The sequence below is a fragment of the Montipora capricornis genome, chromosome 11 (assembly GCF_036669925.1).
Source record: "Montipora capricornis isolate CH-2021 chromosome 11, ASM3666992v2, whole genome shotgun sequence".
Classification (NCBI taxonomy): domain Eukaryota; kingdom Metazoa; phylum Cnidaria; class Anthozoa; order Scleractinia; family Acroporidae; genus Montipora; species Montipora capricornis.
Window position 1 is genome coordinate 42,666,914 of NC_090893.1, and position 20,919 is coordinate 42,687,832.

General features: G+C 38.9%; 1 protein-coding gene across 8 annotated transcripts in view; it reads left to right on the forward strand.

Moving 5' to 3' along the window:
• Positions 1-17,617, forward strand: part of LOC138024872 (single-stranded DNA-binding protein 3-like) — a 32,444-nt gene extending 14,827 nt beyond the window's left edge. The window contains exons 11-19 of one of the 8 annotated variants that reach the window (XM_068872059.1): positions 2,914-2,975; positions 5,547-5,580; positions 7,342-7,384; positions 7,519-7,589; positions 7,743-7,809; positions 9,528-9,559; positions 9,973-10,056; positions 13,843-13,884; positions 15,725-17,617. In XM_068872059.1, coding sequence (XP_068728160.1) covers positions 2,914-2,975; positions 5,547-5,580; positions 7,342-7,384; positions 7,519-7,589; positions 7,743-7,809; positions 9,528-9,559; positions 9,973-10,056; positions 13,843-13,857 — 408 coding nt within the window. In that variant the 3' untranslated portion in view covers positions 13,858-13,884; positions 15,725-17,617. The remainder of the gene's footprint in view (positions 1-2,913; positions 2,976-5,546; positions 5,581-7,341; positions 7,385-7,518; positions 7,590-7,742; positions 7,810-9,527; positions 9,560-9,972; positions 10,057-13,842; positions 13,885-15,724) is intronic. The other 7 variants (XR_011127078.1, XM_068872060.1, XM_068872058.1 and 4 more) reach the window with 7 other exon arrangements.
• The last annotated feature ends 3,302 nt before the right edge of the window (positions 17,618-20,919 follow it).

The window sequence follows — 20,919 nt, forward strand, 5'->3', positions numbered from 1 at the left end:
TATGAATGCAATTAATCAAATGAATATATGATTCATTTCATATATCATTTCCTACAATGAAAGTAGCAGGCTATTTTAAACTGATTTTAATGGAGACATACACTATAATAGTTTTTGAGTGCAGGACCCATTCATCCCTGAAGCGGCCCCCTTTGATGATTAAAATCAATCTTCTTGCATTGGACAGAGTAAAATGTTCAAGTACAGTACCGCCTGAAAGTATTGACCCCTCGGGACGAGGCAATACCTCGTCTTTGCCGCGGGTAGTGGTCGCGCACCACCGAGGTATGCAAATTTTTTCCCTCAGTAAAACCAAGGTGCAATTTGCCACGGGAAATTTGCTGCGAGAGAAAAGACGAGGCTTGCCGTGGGAAAGAACAATGATCTGCTGCACTTGTGAAATAAGCGGAAGACTGTCAAGTTTTTATAGATCTCATGGTGTGAAGAATCGATTCTTAAAGCAAGAAATCTTATTCAAACTGAGAAAGTGCGCGATTTCCGTAAGGACTCAAATTGTATTATCTTTACATATTTTTGTAAAACTGAAGACTTCTGTACTGTAAAGATACAAAGATACTGTTATTTAACTACAGTGTAAGCGAGGCTCATCGTTTGCATACGAATTATAAAGACACAAAACCAGCAAGCGAAACAAACTTGGGAAATTTTGAAATTTCGCCTAAAGAACGACATAATTCTTAACTTGACATAGTCTGATGTTCGAACCATCTTTGCTCACGTTGCGCTTTCACGAGTAACTCTGTTGGCAGCCTGCCGTCACTCGTGATGAATTTGCATAAGCCAGGTCGATGTGCACCAATGATCAAAATGTTAACCAGAGCACGAAAAAAATCTTTTGAGTTGAGATGAAATAATTTTCTACTAGTTCAGGGGTTTGGTTTCCTTGGAATGTTTTTCTTTTTGTAATTTGTTACTGTTAAACAACTTGGAAAGTAATACCGCAGTAGTAAACCGCAAGAATAATAATTACATAAGTCTTACTTTGAACCACGAACGGTTGGTCACGAGGATATGTTGAATGTGTTTTGTAAATTCTCCGTGACCAGCAACCCGATATTTCAGTCAATTTAAAGTGAATCTGCAATAGTAACGTTTTGGACTGATTAGCGACACTATCTAGTTTGAGTAGTTTTATACCTTTCAACACGGGCATTGCAAAAGCAGGTCACCCAGACCCTGGACATATAAGCTTACAGTTTTGTAAATATATTGTCAAAACCCAGTTGTGGGCCACCGTACTCTCCGGCTGCAGGATATCGAGATAATAAATGTATGTTCCGAGCGCTGAGCTGCAAAAAAAAAAGCGGACATATTCTCCCATAAACTGAAATGAATAAAACTTTAAAATGTGATGACGGCAAAGTCCACGCAAGCGGGAAAAGCGTCCACAAAATCGACTTGTCGGACCTTCGAATGAACAGTCCACGAGAAGTCTTCGAAATAATCACTGCAATCAAAATATATATGTCACAAAGGTTTCAAATGTGGTCGGAAGATTCTGGCTACGGATATTCTATTCGCATGTTAAAGGAAAGTAAGGCAACCAAGGTCCATGACGATCGTCTATGAGCCTCGATCTATGTTCGCAATTTTCAACCGAAACCTGTTCAGTTCCTGTTCTTTGGTGAGATTTCAACATTATAATCTGGCTTATCGAAACACAAAGTCAACGGAAACCATTTACAACTCTACTGCGGAATTTTAATTACCGAGGGTTTACCTCGGTTGGCTTTTCCGCGGCAACTTTGGAGCCTAGCAGTAAATTTCCCTCGGCAGAAAAGCGGCCTACCGCGGAAATACTGAGGGAAAGTCGCGACAGGGTGACGCGGCAATGACGCGCTAAAGGGGTCAATACTTCCAGGCGGTACTGTATTATTCTTAGGAGGGAAAGCGGCTGTGGTTCCAGTGCTTTAGTGTGTTTTACTCTGAGTAGTGGGCTATTTTCACCACGGTAGTAGACAGCTGCCGTCTGCTGATGACAGGGATGGGAAAACTATCATCATGCTGTATGTACTGTTCAATGTACTGTACATGAATGGTACCTGGACTTGTTTGGGATTTTTGTTAAGATAAAAAAATTAAAACTAATAATTATAAAATTTGTCTATTGTAAGTAATAAATAAATAGCTAGAACTAAACACTGTGCAAGCAAGTTTGAAAAATTGGACGCGTAAATACTGCATTTATGTAAATAAAATTATAAGATCTCGAAGAGTGGGAACGCCATGCTCCTACAAAACAAGCTGGTAGATCTGTAATGAAAAAGTAGTCCACTCTTCTATCTCTCTCTCTCTCTCTCTCTCTCTATATATATATATCATTATTATATTTATTGTTCAACTTGATGAATATCATCAAATTATTATTATTATTATTATTATTATTTATTTATTTATTTATTTATGTATATAAAAAATTATTGTCTAAAAATTATCTGATTCACCAAAATTTTAATTGTTGCACAGAGAAATTTGTACACTGTATGAATTTATTGGTAGTTATGTTTTTTTTCCTCGTAGCTAATGTGTCTGTCTTTAAAGGTAAAACATTGGCTTTAAAACAGTTTGGTTCCCCGAGAGTCCTCATGTTTCCTGAGACGAAGTGGAGGGAAACATCAGGACTCGAGGGAAAACAAAACTAACTAGTTTCCCGAGGGACCAGACATTAAGTGCTTTGTTATATATTTAGAGTTTTCCTGCAACAATCGCAGAAAAACCTCCGGAGCAGGCAACAACTGCGGAATTGTATCCCAGTCTGGATACATTTGAATTTGATCAGAGCCACGTGACCAAGAATCAACCAATCACAGTGCTCGTTTTGTTGAGCGAAAGTCTAGGTATATAACAATATAGTCTTGTTATAATATTAATACAGTTGTTTCCTTTCCTTAGAACTATGGTGGGATGCGGCCCCCTCCTAACAGCTCAGTAGCACCTGGGGTTAACATGCCAATGTAAGTCTTACGTTAGTACAGTAAGTAGTCAAATTCATGTGCACCGCTTACCCAAGCTTTTGAGACTTGATAATGCAGGTGCATTGCTGTGGTTTGGCAGACACTTAATTTCATGCAACACAACAAAGAATTTTCTTCCTTCCACTTAACAGCGCGGACACTCGAACCATGAATGGTTGGGACTTTTTTTCGCATTTTTCCCCAACACTGACCAATCAGAAACGTCCTAGAAAACAATAACGTCGACATTCTTTTGCGATATCCAATCATAAAGCTGGCTTAAATTCTAAGTAAGTCATGAACTACGGACCAGCCAATTCCAAGGGTAAGAACGATTTCTTGGTCAGAGTTTTGTTTCTTTTCGTAATAATATTGATCGAATTGGAACGCACAATAGAAGTCTTCCACCAACACCATGTCAGGGCACTGTAATGTTAGGATCAATAATCGACTTGGCCTATACGATGAAGGAAGAGCTTTACCTCAGATGTACAAGGAACGAATCCTCAATCTCCACCACGATGGGCTTAAGCAACAATAGATTACTGACACTGTTCGGGTCCCTGTAGGATACGTAAAATTACGAAACCAACAACACTCTCTGCCCGTTATATGTCAGAGTCAACAGACCTACATCGAAATTATCATTGGTACCTGCCATCTTCTTTTCAAGAAATAAAGTTTCCCACCATAAAAGTGTGTGACCTATCAAGGGTTTGAGTTGCCAAGGGTAAACGTGAAATGTACGTGTATGGCAAAAAAAGTCTACATGTAGATCTTTATTGATTTATTACTCTTGATGTTTGAGTTGCAGGAAAACAAAATGTGTTTAAGTTCTATTTGGTTACTGACAAATGCAAACACTTCTCATCTCATCCAATGAACAAACAAGTCCTTTAGTTACCTCGTACTGTTGTGTGCCGTCAATGGGAACTGGAACCCCAGGGAAATATGAAATGACAAGACCAATAAATTAATAAATTTTATTAATTTCAATGTAATAAATTATGTTGATATACAGTATGGCATTCTGTGGGTGTCTTTACAGCTGATATCCCTTCAAAAGCACTGGAAATTGTAGCCATTTTAGTTTGTTTCTTTGTTAATGGGGGAAGCAGAGAAAAACGTAAGTTGTCATTTTACCAGCTTGTAAACAGGCGATGATTGACTGTTAGAAATACCACTCTGGTTTCTCTGCCGGTTTAGTCACCATTTCACTGCTGTTTTCAGTCAAGAAAGCTTTAACAGACTCATAATAACATTATTAATACTTCTCTTGTTACAGTGCGACGAGCCTTACCATGGCCACCCGACAAAGTTTTTTACAAATTGTCCACCTATCAGGATGTGTAAATTTGATTGGCAGTGACGCCTCCTTGAACACCGTTGCCTGGGTTTTGAGTTGATGTATTATTTTATACGACGTAATTTTCAAATGTGAAAATTTGTTGGGTGGCCAGGCGTGTTGCACTGGAAGTCCATTTTTGAATTTTTGTTGCTACACAATAATATTTATTGACATACAGTAGTGTTTGTGAAACAGATCTTAAGAAAACAACCAACAGTTCTTCCACATTTTCACATTCTCGTGTCTTTGGTAGTGTCCAGCCTGTCTAAAACAGCTTTTCTCCTCTTATCAGTGTTGATTTCTTTCCAGTTGTGCATATCATGTGCTAAGCAGCCTTGAATGTTTCTGATATGAATATTTAATGAATACTAACAATACTTGTGCAATATTATCTGCACTGGATACACGTAATTTCTCTCAAGTTTGGTGATAAAGACACACATGAAAATTTAATGTTTTGGTCGGAGTTGTCCCATTCAGTGCCATTTAACCTGGCAGCGGTCGTGCAGACTACACAAAAATTATCTTTTCGCACCAAAAATTGAGGCTCTAGTGATTCAAATCCTTGCAAGTGGAAACAAGTCAACTTGTTGCTTGCTGTTGTGACACTCGCACAACTTCATCACTCGACTCAAAGAAGTTGACTAAGGGCAATTAAGTCTAAATTATACTTGGTAACCGTAACTAGAGAATTATAGTTTGAACCTTATTTCAGTAAATTGAATTTTTTAGAACTGAAAACAATTTAAAGCCAATCAGTTTGAAGTGATGCAACTATAATTTGCAATGCAAGAAATGTATTTACTGCTGAACGTAAAGTGCATGTAAAATGTTTCTGTTCCTTTTGTAAACCAATCCATCCAAAGCAAACATGTCACCATGGTTCGCAGAATTTTGCTTTTTCTGTGCCATGCAAGTCTCATAAACTTGGCAGAACTCAGTAATTTGGACCCATGACTGTTATGTGAGAGGCATGGGTCCATTCTTGATTTTACATCCCAAACTGCTTTGCATTCTGTTTTCGAAGGAATTTTGCATCGCAAAGCAGTTTGTGAGGTAAAATCGAGAATGGACCCATGACTGCTGGTTTTGATAACATTGCGCATCTTTGCCAGGCAGATAAAAAGCAAAATTTTGAGGTAAGTATGGTATTAAGAAACATGTTTACTTTTGATATTAATTTTGAGTTTAGTTGTACTTTAAAATTTGGTTTACCTTCACAGGCCAGGCAGTAGACCTTGGAATCCCACAACATCGGTAAGGAGTGAACTGTGACTCTGAGCACTGACTTTTAACCTTGACAAGGAAAAAAGTCCTGATATCACAAGAAAATTCAAACAACTTAAATGTTTTGGATGATTTCAAATAACTGAAATAAATGGCCATTTCTCGGCTTTTAAATATTCTTCTAACTACCTTTGATGTCTCGTAATTATAGCGCAGGTGATGATAAAATGTTAGCCCCATCAAGTGAATGAAGAATTATATAATATAAGCTCAATAATAAATGCATTTTGATTGGTTCTCACCTATGATCTACATTATTAGAGGACAGACGCATAGCTGGCGTCAGCATCAAGAACTTTTTAATTCTTTGTTGAATAAAACAAAGAGATAACATTTTGCTTTGCATCTGTTTAGTGATAGATCACAGAAGACCTCAAAATCTGGTAAGAGCATCAGTGACAACTCAGCTATTGCCTTGTGTGCCACTTTTTTGTTGTTACCACATTTTAATGTCATCTGTGATCTATTACTGAACAGATGCAGGGCAACATGAAATCTACATTGCATTTGTTAAATGTATCTTTTTTAATATTAAATTTGAATTATGGATATCAGATTTCCAGCATTTTCATTGGCTCGCCGGACACAGGCTATCAGTTCAGGTCAAGGAACGTGTATGCAATAAAGCGAGCAGAAAACATTTTTGTAGCTGTGACAAAAAATGGCAGACAAAAGCCATTTTGGACTGGAATTAGCCGAGGCAGGAATCGATGCTTTAGTCGACAATACATGGAATAGTTGTTGATCCTCGTTGGTTAGCAATCGCTTCGTATCCAACGCGTCCTCGTAGAATAATTGTAGAATAATCAATGAGGAATCTTGATGCTCAGAAAAAATCTGAGTGCTCCTCATGATCAGCAGGGCTCGAACCTACGACATTCCGATTACAAAAAAAATATATTCTGTTCAATCATTTACCAGGGTAAACATTTCACCATCTTGACTTGAATTGTGAGCACTATTCAGACAATCTCAATCCTAGCGGTAAAGTGGGACAATTGCCACATGAACCTAGTTTGATGGCCTTGCCTCCCTGAGTCTCCTATAGCTCAGTGGTAAAACCTCTGAGCTATTCGTCAGAAGGTTGTAGGTTCGACTCTGCAAGGGAGCACTCCAATTTTTTTTTCTGAACATTCTCTTGTCACCAGGTTCAAGGCTTGTTCTGACCACTCGTTGAATTTGTTCCTGGTGGTCCCTGGTTCAACTTCTTGGCCACACTTTAAATCGCCAACTGGTTTGCCTCCAGCCAGTTGGGATTCGTAACAGTTGTTGTTGATATTGTGTTCTGTTGTTTTGTTGATTGTGTTTCATTGGCTCTGGAAAGCGCTTATGGGGAGTGGTAAATTATGTATTGTATTGTATTGTATTGTGCCATGGACAAAAATAGACACATTTCTTCATACCTTTAATGTACTTATGAGATAACTTACCTTTAGAGTTTGTCATAAACAATTAAGTTTTTAAATCAGTTGTACAGTCCTATTTACCTATCGTTGTCTTGTATGTTACTTGTCAGTAAACTGTCAGTTGACAGGTTACCGACAGTCCTGGACTTTTGGTTTGTGAAGCTTTTCAAAAATTATGCAATTTTGTATGGGGTAATTGATTCGCTTTGAAACAATACAATCATGTTGGTCTCGTGCTATTAACAATGATAATTAACACTAATAATAGCAATGATAATTTCATACCAAGGAAATTTTCTGACAATGTTGCTTTTTGTTATGACAGGTCGCTGGTCCACCAGGCACACCAATAATGGCCAGCCCTCAAGGTCTGTAAATGATTTTTTAAAGTTTAACCCATTGAGTCCTGAACGCCCCCCCCCCCCTCCCCCCTCCCCCCTTCCTTGATGAGTGAAATCTTGCTCCAGACTATCACGTTGTGACCAGCTGTCACCTGTTTCAGACCCAGCAAGTACTGGAAGTGAATCCATGTATGCAATGATGAAGTCTGTCCCTGGAGGAAGCATTCCGGCGGTAATAATTTTATTCTCTTTGCGTACATGTACATTAATATTATTTTATTTTCTATTGTTTTCCCAAGGATTGCCCCAATACCCACCCTTAGTCCTTTGTTTCCTGTCAGTGTGTTTGCCATACCGTCATGCAAGTTTTTGTTTTCTGTTGCAGTACATGGGAGGTGGTCCTGAACCCCCGCTACCTCTAGGAGCCCAGGAGGCTCCTCTAGTCATGAATGGTAAGAGAGAGTTTAAATAACAAATTATGTATTAATTTTATTAACTGGAACTGGCCCCCATTGAGGAGTAAAATTGTCTGGTGTTAGACAGAATAAAATCTCTAAGTGTCAATCTTAGGAATGAAAATAGTTTTGCGTGGTTGTATAAATATGCTGCCAGGAAAAGCAGGTCTTAAGTTCAAGTGTTCTAGAAATCTAAAAAGAAAATTGAGGGGAACCAGGCATTTAAATTCAAAGATAATTGATCAAGAATATTTGTTAAAAGCTTTAAAATACAAAGCACTGTATTGTGTTCCCTTCCAAATTGAAGCTTAATCATCTATGCATGGTTACCCCCCAATTTTCTTTTTGGATACCAAGAGCACTTGCTAAGTTTGGCTTTCTCCACATAGTTGTAAGCGGTGCCAAAATATCACAACATTAGTAAACACTACCGATAGGATAATCCGAGCATCTGGAGATGTGCAGGACGTATGTGCAATAACAATAGTAGGCACCATCCTTAAAAGAATACAATACAATACAATACATACTTAATTGACTGCTCCCCATAGGGGCTTTTCAGGGCCAATGAAACACAACGAAACGACAGAACAGAACAACAGCAACTGTTAAGAATCCCAACTGGCTGGAGGCAAACCAGTTGGCTATTTACAAGTGCGGCTGGGAAGTTGAACCAGGGACTACCAGGATCAAATTCAACGAGTGGTCAGAGCGGGTCTTGAACCCGGGATCTCCGGATCTCAAGGCAAGCGCCCTAACCACTGGGCCACACTTTTCCAATGAATTAATCACTAGCTTACTGGCTTAACTATGATCAGGCTAGGAATCTTGATGAAGTATTGTTACTTTTGTATAGTTCGACTCACAACCATATTTGGTAAATCATGTGACCAAAACAGAGAATGCCTAAAAACTCAGCGAGTTAACTGTTTTTCACAAATTTTTAACGCAGCAGTATGAGAACATCCTGACATAAAATAGATTTTACAAATTATTCTCAAAAAAATTATGATGTCATAAGGCCCTCCTTTGATACACTTTTCAAAATATCAGTTCCTTTTTTTTTGTTTTATTAGAAATTTCATGCTACAGTTCATGAAAAAATGCCTCTTCCTTTCGTTTCCTGGGAGCTTTTGCCTGTTTTTCACTGAAATGCATGGCACCTTCTGATTGAAGTAATGTCAGATTTCCATGATTGAAAAAGATTCTTCATAGAACCATCCATGCAACCTTTTTGTAGGGCTCTTTGACTAAAAACCTTCCTAAGCAACCATTGTCTTTCTGTAGTTAAGTGCCACCCCCCCCCCCCCCTTAAACATTCAAAAAACTCAATGTGGTGGAGGTTGATACAATCTGTTACTCTACTCAAACCAGCTGCTTATTTAAAATTCTATTGAAACCCCTGGACTTTCAAATAATCAATGTGTTAACCCTTTCCTGCCTGAGGGGGGCCCCATTGACGAGTAAAGTTGTCTGGCATTAGACTGAGTGAAATCTAGAAGTGCCACTCTTGGGTCAGGAAAGGGTTTAAATGGGGACATTTTTTGAGTGGACCTAATTGATGTTGTTGACCGTTTCCTGTCTGATCTGTTTTGATTGTTACTGTGAAACAACCTGCACTTTCATCCTTGTTATATTTTCAAACAAGACGGAGAATGTTGAGGTACTTCTGTAATTATGTTCATTGATGATTGTAAAGTAACATTTTGTTTCAGATTCAAACCCTGATATGGATGGCCTTCCTAAGGTATTTATACAGTAACTTTCTTGTAAATTTGCTGTTTCTGTTTTGTGCAAAAAAAATGCGTGTAGCTTCATTTCCTGTTATTTGCTCGTGAGTTTCTAAAAAATGGCAGCTCCATTGCTTGACTGATACCTTTTTATGGATCTCCTCTTTCTTGTTGTTGATGCCTTCATCTTCAAGTAAACTGCAGAATACCCGACTACTCTTTTGTTCTTGTACATAGCTCTCCGTAACGTGGAGCTCGTGTTCATGTTTATTGTTTTGCTGAAAGTTGGATTTTTATATCACTAAATTAAACGATTTAATTTGATTTTAAAGAAGACTGCATGTCTTTAAGGAGGGAAGGGTTAATGAGCGAAATTTGATAGCGTTTGATGTATTAAACTGACCAGTACATGTGCTTGTGTTGTCTGTAGGATAATCAGAATGATCACAATCCTGGTACCCCTGGGGAGGGGGATGGACAGTTTGGCAATTTACTGCCATTCTCACAAGATAATGTAAGTGTGTTCTTTTCTGATAATTTTAGGGTTAAAATTCTGGTCGATTATCAATTAAGATATTTGAAACGGGAAGCCGTAACTTAGAAGAAATCTAATAAAAAGGAAGATCGTTATCTTAGACATCACGAGGAGTATTGTCCTCATCCCATATTCGAAAAGAAAAAAGAAATATCGTTATGTTAAACATAATCAAGTGTCCTCATCCCTTAAATCAGACCCGTAATGATAGTCGGGGAGCCACAAATGTGACCCGTATGCGTTAATTGCATGAGGTAATCATTAAACCATGTGAACATTAGCACTTAAAAACTGACACGGAGCACTGTGTGAAGCTATTTTATTAAAGATTTCAGTTGGAACACATGTACAACCAGGTTTTAACCAAAACTTGTTTCGATAGAGCCTGTTTTTTCACTTGACAAGTTGAACTTTGCTTATTAACAAATGTTACGTGAAAGATCGCCAAACAAATTTTGCGAAAGGTCTGGGTTTAAATTCTGTCGAGTTAGTTCATTTGTTGAAAATGGTGTAGCTACCGCGCCTGGAATTTCAGACCTTGTTTCTATTTTCTTGGGGCCAAGTAGAAACAAAGGCATGGAAAGTCAGCCTAATGAATAATAAATAATATGGTTAAATGATCCTGGGTGGAATCCATGTTCATCCAGCGTCGAAGACTGACAATCCGTTTTCCTTTTTCCTCCGTTATGACAACAAACATTAAATCAATAGCTGTCAAAATACTCCTACAACTGTAGCAACCTAACTCTATTCGCTCTCCTGCCAGACCTTGAAAAAGAAGAATGCCGTATGCGTTTGTCGTATCCTATCGGGAACATTTCTTTACTTCTTTACCACGGACTGCTCTTATCAGAGCCGCAAATCTTAGAAATAGGTCAAAGTACGTCATCTGAACCCAACAGACCATGTGACTAGTGGAATGAGAAAATTAAATGACTGACTGACAATAGTTGCTCCGTTTCTGGTGTACCGTATAAGTTGTACGGGCTCCACCCTGGATGATCACCAGAAAGTGACATTTAGGTTAAAAGGTCGAATGCGGAGGTGTAAGCTCGAAAATTGCGGCACACGCATTTTATTTTTTTTGAAAGGGAAGGCAACGGTGAACTTTGTGTGACTCTTCATGTCCTCGTTCGTTAAATCTGGAACACACATGCGTTTTACCTTATTCCAAAATGACTGTCATTCTGATACCCTTTTTTTGTTCAAGTCATTTTCAGATGCCTCTGATCAAAATTCAGAAAGTCAGTAAACAGCGGCCATTTTGGAATTAGGCCAATGAAACATGGAGATGTATAGCTGTCATTTCCATATTAATAATATAAATTGAAAAAATTTGTCAGTTCTGATTGTCTAAGGGAAATGCAGTTTTCAGGTGACACAGCGCAGAAAATAAGCAATTCTTTGCAAAAACAAGTATGAAACCAAGCATTCTGATTGGTCAGTGAGCAAAGGCAGTCACAAAAAGCCAATCAAATGCGAGCCCTAGATGTCGCAGTTTTTGCGTAATTGCGTGATACTCTGCTTAACCATTCCGACTTTACGTCATCGCGGCCATGTTGGTGGACAAGAACAAAAGATGTCTCATTTGCTCCTTTTGTTCTTCCACCAGCACTTGTACTTCACATCATTGTTATCTTCGTCTCTAAGAAATATATAATAACCCAAGTTATTCGCGCATTTTCTTGCCTATGATCTATTAGAGGACAGACGCACGATTGACGTCACCATCTCAAAGTTTTCCGAATAAAGTTTAATTCTTTATCATATAAGACAAATAGATTCCACGTTGCCGTGCGTCTGTTCAGTAATAGATCACAGAAGACGACGTCAAACTGTGGTAAGAACATCAGTGACACATTCGGCTATCGCCTCGTGTGCCAATCTATTTGTTAATTGGCGTGCTTGCAGGCAGTTGATGTACTTTTCTTTAGAGAGGGTGTGAAAACGTAACCTTTTCACATTCTCTCTAAGGAAAGTATGCCTGATCGCAGGTTATTGTCACCACGAAACACGTATCAGACGCCATATTGGAAGAGTGTGGAAAAGGTCTTGGCCGGGTGACAAAACGACGGGTTGTGGAGTGAGAAGAGCGGAGAGAAAAACCGCCTGTCCGAAAACCAGCCTTTTCTCGGTAGCTGCGTCCATCAACGGACGCGGCATTCTAATTGGTTGGCTCAAATGGTTTAAGTCTCTCCGCTCTTCTTACTCCCCACCCCGTCATTTTGTCACCCGGCCCAGACCTATCCCACGCTCTTCCAAATATGGTGTTTCGTGGCAACAACAACATCTACCACCTGCAAGCAGGCTATTAAGACATGGTCATTCATTCATTCATTTAATTAGTTATTGTTATTAATTAATTATTTAATTAATTAATTTACATGAGATCACGCACTTGGGCCAATATATTGTGTTCTTCACTGAATGCGGCTCGTAACTTGAACAAGCAGCGTTCAATGCTCTGGTGGTTAAATGGGAGAAACCTTCTTAAGAGACGCAAAATGAGTTCAGTGTCAACTGTATTTAGCACTGGGGTACAAATTGGGGACACTTGACAGAAATCAAAACCAATTTAAAACCTCTCGGAGGGTAGTAGAGAACCAACAAACTTTCCAACTCTGATTTGAAACGCGAAATGTTGTTTGCTTCTGTGAAAGTTGGGTGACCAACAAATAGGCAACATGTTCTCGAGAGTGGAATTACGATAATCATATAATATCACCCAACGTTGAATATATGATATCATAATCATACCATATGCACTGGTCTAAGTCCCAGGACTTGTAGCAGATAAAAAGAAAAAAAAAGGTTAAAGTATTCCCTGGACAGGATTTGAACACGGAGCTTCGGCTTAGAGGAACAGCTTCTATACACTAGACCACGATGAACAAGTTACAAAGTTTCTTCAATACGTATTTCTTATTTGTTGCCTGTTATCTAGATTAGGATCACAATAATTCATCAATGATTGAGCCTTAGCGCTAATTTCAAAATGGTTAGCTTTGTTTTAAGTGTGGTCGGACCTTTCTCGTTAGTTGTCTAAAATAAGTTCTTAGCGAGTGTTATCGCACGTTAAAAGCCCACTCTTATCACAAACAAATTAGATTATTGTGTTTAAAAATGTTGTCTAAGCAAACGGCGACTCGGTGGTTTAGTGGTTCAGGGCGGTGACAGGTGAGCTAATAATCGTAGCTTCCAGTCCCGAGTCCGGGTATCTGGGTTGAATTTTAAAAGAAAAACGTTCAATTCGCAGAACTCCTTTCCAACCGTCAGTGTCATGAAATAATGTTAATTGTATATTCAAAGCCGGTTGATACTATATGATTATCGTTATACCAGTCTCGAGGATGACTTGAAGTTTCGTATTCTCGCGGTTAGACTGAATGTAGCATGAAATGGAGGCTAATGCAGGGGAAATAATATGAAAAGATTCCCCGCCACACATTTGCCTTCACTTCATGCTCGATCCGACCCAACCGTTAGAATACGAAACTGGCCTAATCCACGGCTTGAAAACAACCATAGGTCATCTGACGCCATAACCACTTGTAAAAATGATTCATACGTGTATCACACTTCTTTCGTCGTTCGGTTGAACGTACTCTAATCCCCACGTGCACCATGCTCCTCGCGGTCTGTGGCAGTGTCCTGTTTGCTGACCGCTCGGAGTGCGTGCACAATCGTGCCCCCACCCTTTTTTTTTGTCCTTTCGTGTCACCCCATGCGGTGGTTTGTAATACTTTAATTCTTATTTGTTTGCAGACATTTCCAAGTTAGAGTACTGACCCCTAACTGGCTTTTAAAGTGAGTTTATGAATTATGTAAACGTTGATAGTACGTAAACATTGAAAGCATGAAATTGTGTTTTATCCGTGGTTAGAGCTTACAAATGACTTATGGTTGACAAAATGGGCCGTCGTAAATTTGCAGTCAAGGGACTTAAGTGTTCCTCCTACAATTGAATATACCGGCGTATGTTTTTTTCTGAGCGCACTTTTTTCAATCCAAGTTTGTAGTGACCTCATTAGTTAGTGGGATGGCCCTTCGGTTTATTACCATTGTCCAAGTGATCAGGGATGGATTTATAAAGCTTTCTCAAAATCATTAATAATTCACCAACCAAGTCGACCAATCACAGGATGTATACCACATCACGTAGATGTATTTTCATACGTGGCCCAATAAAAAAGTTGATGAAACCTTAGAGATCTAGATACGATATCCAAATCTCTTATAATTTTTCTCTGCCGTCTCTAGCAAGAAAAACAAAACGAAACAATAGTCGGCCAGTTGTTCGAGAATTGAACCAAGAACTCGTGCTTCGTGTTTTGAAATTCGAAGCAGTAAGTACTCTGCCTTCGGCGTCATGCTTTCATCTGTTTGTTAGTGTTTGGAACCTCGGATGAAACATTCCCACTCGTTATTGATATGTTACTTCTAATATCATCCAACTTGATAAGCATCCTCGCAGATGTTGGTTCGTGTTGAACTTATCGACATCCTTTAGCCAAATATTGACACGGTTTCTTTTACCTCTCGGAAAAGTTCTTCCATTATTCGTCTACAGTCGTTGTCATGTGCACTAACCAAATAAATCCAAATCTGCAGTTACTCAGGAGGAAAAAAAAAACTATCAGGTCGCAAAAAAATATATTCAATTTATTTTACTCTCTGTGCTAATTCCACGAACAGGAAATGGCACACACTTCTGGACAGATAAACAACATGCTGTTTTCAAAGAACTATCACAATGCAAAGCAGTCTATGACGTCAACCCGGTATTAGGCTCGTTCCTCTTCTTTGCTTGGTCGTAGATCAAATTACAACTTTTAGGAGCCTCTAATACTGTGTTCACACTTGGCCGAAACATGATTAGTCTGATCACGAATGAAACATGTTTCGTTATGAAAAGTGTTCACATCAGACAGTGCAAGGCGCGAATCATGGTTGAAACATGATTATTCTGATGATAGAAATAACCTCGCGAGGTAGTTTCAATCATGATCCGACCAAACACGTTCAAAATGGCGGATTCATGCGAGAGGAGGTAAGTGCCCAAAAGAACCAAAATTGGGGCTATTAGGAGGCTAAATGTCTAGTTGATTGAGGCGATTGTTACAGATGAGCTTGTGGAAAACGGAATATCTTGTAACGAAGAAAGCGCAAATGCCGTCTCCTCGTTAAACGCTGCATAGCCCTCCTCCTCCGAACGTCTAGAAATTTAACACTAAACGAAAGAATGAATGCAACTGTTACAGAAGTTTCCAGCTCCAATCTACAGCTGAAATGTAAAAAAATTATGCGAGTGTCATGAAACAGCATAAGTTACACAACCATGCATGAAACGTGTTTCACATGGACACCTGGTGTGAACGACCCAATAAAAAACATGTTTCGGCGAAGCATGTTTCCTTGAAGCATGTTTACTCTAATCATGTTTCGGCTTTAATTTGAACACAGCTTAAAACAGTGACTTTAAAGGAGAGAGTATAGCGAACCAAAAAATTAATGTTTGACCAGTGCAGAGACTTGTTAAGTAGGGAGGGCAGTGCATGGGGCAGTGTAGAAATATCTCGGAATTGAAAGCTCCTTTTTAGTTTTTGTTTGTTCGTTTTATTTAACGAGAGCTTTAATTTCCTTTCAGGATCACTGTGAATCGGTTGCGATCTTAAAGATCAAAGAAAGCATGCAAGAAGAAGCAAGAAGATTTGAAAATGTCGATGGAACGACGGACCATCAAGGAGAGTTTTTCATGCAATAACAGCTAGAGAACTTTCGCCTTTGTATATTTGCCAACCACTACCCAAAGATTTGTAGAAAACAACTGTACTTGATCTACGGAGTTTGCAGTGGGAGAACAACCCCGCTATCGCTAAACGCCTTCTTCTCTTGTGCCAGGGAAGACGCGTCCAAAGTAGATGTCTCTAAATTAAGGTTATATTATATAGAAAGGGAAATATGTTTGTATAGTCCATCGCTTACGTTGTGGCTTATAATTAATAATATACGGACAGTTGTTGGGTGTTTGTGTAGAATAATAGGCGAGTTCTTTGGGACAAGAAAGCTTTCATATCTTATCAGGAATGAATGAGTTTGCTGCTTCGGTGTAGCGTACAATAAGCGACAAAAGGGATCCAAGCCACGTGCTTAAAGCTGGTTGACCCAGATTTCTTTCTTGACCTCAAACGCGTTAAACACGTGACCAACACATGATGGGCTCGTTACGCCTTGGTGACGATTCTTTCTATTTATCCATCGCGTGCTGTAACGTTGTCAACGCTTAGTGAATTCTAGTTCCTTCTTAGTGGTTCGGGTCAAAGTCACGTAACGCTCCTCGGGTGAGGAACGTTGTTTGCGCGACTGCTGCCCGAGTGGCTCCGAAGGAGACTAAGTAACATGTTCCAAATGACGGAGAAACCTCGTGCAAATGGTTGCTTCGCCTTCTCGAGAAATGTTCAAAACCGGAATCTTTTGTGAGACGTGTACCTCGGTGCTCTGTAAAACTGTAGCGCAAGCTGGTGGTCGATGCGTTGGCGCCCAGCGGACCCAGTGATTGGTAAGCTTCTGATTTATACTGAAAAATCAAGGAGCTGTTTGGAATGAAAACTTAAGCTCACTGCCAAGTTTTTCGCAAGGTTTATATTTTGCTTCGTCTTTTAACGTGAAGACGGCTAGTTATCTCATTTGCACGTTTAGATCCAATGTGCGTCAAGTCTCCTTATTTCACGCATATTAGGGAAACAGTCCTTACCGCAAGGTGTCCGCACGTAACAAGAGCGAATCAGTAATTGGCATGATACGAGGTGTAGCTATGTAAAAAGCGCGGGAAAACACTGCGCGCGAGTCAGGTGGTTTTGGTCTGCTTTGTTTAATTAAACGGTGACTCCAGATCGTTGGCCAGTCAAGAACCACAGTCTTGATTCTATGATGCGCTTGTTTGTGATTGGTGTTGTAGCGTGAAAGTACTGCTATGGAACATGGCGGGCTTTGCATGCTGGGAGGATTAATTCTATCAAACGTACGGGACCGATATGAACATTTTGTAAACGTTCGCCAACCAACAAATCTTTCAACTCGTTTAGGAAAGTAGTAAATTAAACATTTTTTTTGTTTCTGAACGAAATATCGGGGGGAAGGGCAGGTCTTGGGTCTGCAAAACGTTAATATGATTGATGTGATAACAATTGTAAGATTATTTGAAAGAACTAATTTTTAAAAGCAAAAAAACTATACCTTGGGGAAAAGTTGTGTACATTACGGATAATGAGACGCTGATAGTATTTAACTCGTGAAGGAAGATGCAATGTTTAATCCACCTCTGTCTGTGTGAAGTAACGAGCAAATTATGCAAACAACAAGGAGGAGAATTTGAGATTTTCGGACACAACTTTTTTTTTTGCGGGTTAGATAAAATCGCTCATCTGTGCCGTGAATAGCAAGATGAAACTGTATAAAGACCTTCTACAATATATAATTCAACTGTCCAGTATATTAATACACTTTGAGATCATGTTGATTAAAGAAATTGTCAATGAAATCCTACTAGTAAGATTCGCCCTCAATCTGTAATTTCTGCTGTCCTGTCATGAGTTCTCAGCAACGTCAACGGTAACTCAGCTGAAATGACTCACAGGCCATTGTGAACAACAAGAAAACAAAGAAATGTGTTTTAATAAGTGATTTTTTACGGGGAGGTCTTGGTTTTCCGGGTCTTAAGCTTCGATCTTCGTTTTCCACACCCCAAGCATTATCCAACCACGTCCTTTGTACTGGGGCCTCACCGCCTGGTATATTAATATGAATTTGAAAGGCTTTGTCAAAACGGGCGAAAAACTTAGAAATTACAGAAAGGAAACTTGGAGGAAGCAACTAAAATCGACCGAAAAAACTACTCGTGATGAATAAAGGACGGCGAAAGAGCTCAGATGAACAATTGTCCTTAGCAAGTTTGTTTCTTTTTTGTGCTATAAAAAAGCATCGTTTTTATATCGGCAAAAATCTCCCTCCTTCTTGCGGGCTTCTTTCTAAAGCTCTTTGGACGAGCAAAGAAAAAAGAAAAGTTGCCAAACTGCGATCCTCGCATGCTGTAGATGTCTTGTATCATACGTCAGGGTCGGCCAGGGTTTTTGGGTATATACGGTATACAGGGACTTTTTAAATCGGGTATACGGTATATTGCAGTTAAAAGATGAGTATTCGGTTTATCACTTTCTTTGAATTTCAGGTATACGGTATACAATGCTTCCATTAATTTTGGTTACGTACATTTGGATGAATTTTCGGTATTTTGGCGAAATTTTTTCGGGTATACTGGTATAACACTACCCCCCGTTTTCAGTCCCACATCAGCTCATTTGTGTAAAAGGAAGCTTCATATAGATTCTTGTGCACAGTTGTACTCAAGGCTCGGGTATACAAATCTGTGGTGAAAATAGGCATCCACAACTTAACACAGTTACTTCTGTATAGTTTCAAATGCAGGAGCAAAAGCTAGAGTGACTGTGTAAACAAAGGCACAAAAACCTTAGCCTCAACTTAAGATTTTGCTCCCGATGGCAAATTTTTGTCGTGTGCAACACAAAATTAAAGCTGTATTTTCAGTCCAAAATATTTTGTTGCAGATCCAAATTCTTTAATTAATGCCCGCATCACAAACTTTGTTGTTATCTTCCAGAATTTTGGGGGTGATTACATTTTTTTGTACTTTGAAATTATTATTATTATTATTATTATTATTATTATTATTATTGTTATTATTATTACGTAATCATATATAATTAATATGATTAAGTACTATTATTATCAATATTATCATTACTATTCTTAGTCTCGCTATGTACACTAGCAATTTAATTCTATGAATGGCTAATTCTTGTAGCATCAACATTCATTTGGAGTAGAGAAGGGTATAGAAAAGTGTACGTTGTTTCGATGTTATCATATTTACGCCTTCTCACTTCTCGAAAAAAAAAAGTACAATGTTGGTAACTGGAAATTACATATTGGTGTCTGCTGTACAGGTATACGACGGAGTTAACTGTTGTTGCTTCCCCCATTCTGTGTCCTTATTTAATCAAAAACCTTTTACTTTCCTGAAGGAACTCTCTTCAAGTCTTAGGGAGGAAGGAAAATCCCTTCTAAGCTCATTTATTTTCGACATTAGCGTGCAGTACCCACCTCCAGTCTCCCAGTGGCTTTTTTTGGATCTTCAAAGAAACAGGACTTATTTATTCTGCGCCATAGACCTCTTTCATAATGGCAGCCAAATAAAATATTCTTCTGTTTTAATACTAATAAGCCTTTCTATCCTTGCTACAACGAGCAAATTTCAAAAGAATATTTGTTTCAAAATGAGGGCAGTAGGTCTAATTAACATAAATGCAACAGAATGTAAAGGAGGTTGCCATTTGTGAAAGTGGTCTATTTCCCTGCCCTTACACTGAAGGCAAAACATTCAAAACCAATCCTTCTAACTTATCGTGGTCAGAGTTTGGGTTGGGGTGGGAAGAGCTGATGCAAAGGGGAGGGGGGGGGGGACATGGACTTTTTGCTCGGAAAAGGGTGGCCTTACCTAAATATGTCAATGAACAAATAGATAAATAAATAAAGAAACCGATAAATATACAGTAAATGAAGAAATGAAATAAAAATTTCAATACATTAAAAGAAAAAGATCGTCGACAAGAACTGTGTGCTCTGAAAAATGAAAACGTTTATGTAATCACCTGTAGCTACAAATTGCGGATAAAAATGAGTCTACTTAAAAGATTGCTCTTTTAGAAGATGTTTGCCATCTTGGGCAACGTAGCATAATATTATAAGGGATGCTCTTGCTCGCCACTATCTCCATCATCTTTTTTTCCTAAAACGGGATAGATCTCAATGTTTTGGAGGGTCAGCAAAATTAAGTGAAGGGTCTCTCTTCGTTTTGATTGTATATCTTACCTTGTGGTACAAGAGATATGAAATGCAATGCCGACATATCACTGGAAAAAAGTTTAACTATAATCTTATATGCTTATGTTATGCTGGATCTTGTTAAAGGCAGAAAGACTCTGTCGTGACCTTTCCTCTGGTAGTGATGGCGTGTGAAACTCATCAAAGAAGAAAGGAGGGGGGTAGTTTCTAAAGAAACTGTGGTGCTGCGTCGGTGGGGAAGTAGTATACAAGAATTTGGTTTTATCAACGGAGTTGATAATGTAAATTGGCCACCGTACAGAGATTCTAAAAGCTGACGTTTCGAGCGTTCATCAAAGAAGACACAATTGTAGATCTCTGATAGTCATAGCCACAGATTTAAAGGATAAAACTATTGGTGGAGGCCGTTTTTTGTTGTCGGGCCGTTGGGATTATTAGCGGGTACCAAATAACAAATGAATAGCGGACAAGTAATTTGATAATTCGTTCAACCCCAAAAGGGAACGCTTGGAACATACACCTTTTATATAGAAGCACAAACAATACAAAAATATCTGCAAAGAAATTATTCCTGTTTGCATAGGCCTCGTGATAGTGTCATAGTATTCAATATGCAGATCGAGCGGCCCCGAAAACGCCAAAGTCAGTGGCATACTACTTTTGTTAGTGGCACGAGGGAATGTCGAATCTGGCTTGTGAAGTCCGTGCGTGCACAATTCTTCAAATTATATGCACGCATGCGTCCGTAAAAAGCAAGTAAAAGTTATTTTTATTTTCAAAATCGAGGCCTCGTGTTTTGCAGCACTAAGTCTTCATGGGTTTAAATATGTTTTTGTCTTTAATTCATAGAAGGTAAGAAAAAGTTGGTTTATAATTTCTAAGTCACGCGTCTAAGCTAAATCAGTTTAATTGGTAGGAACG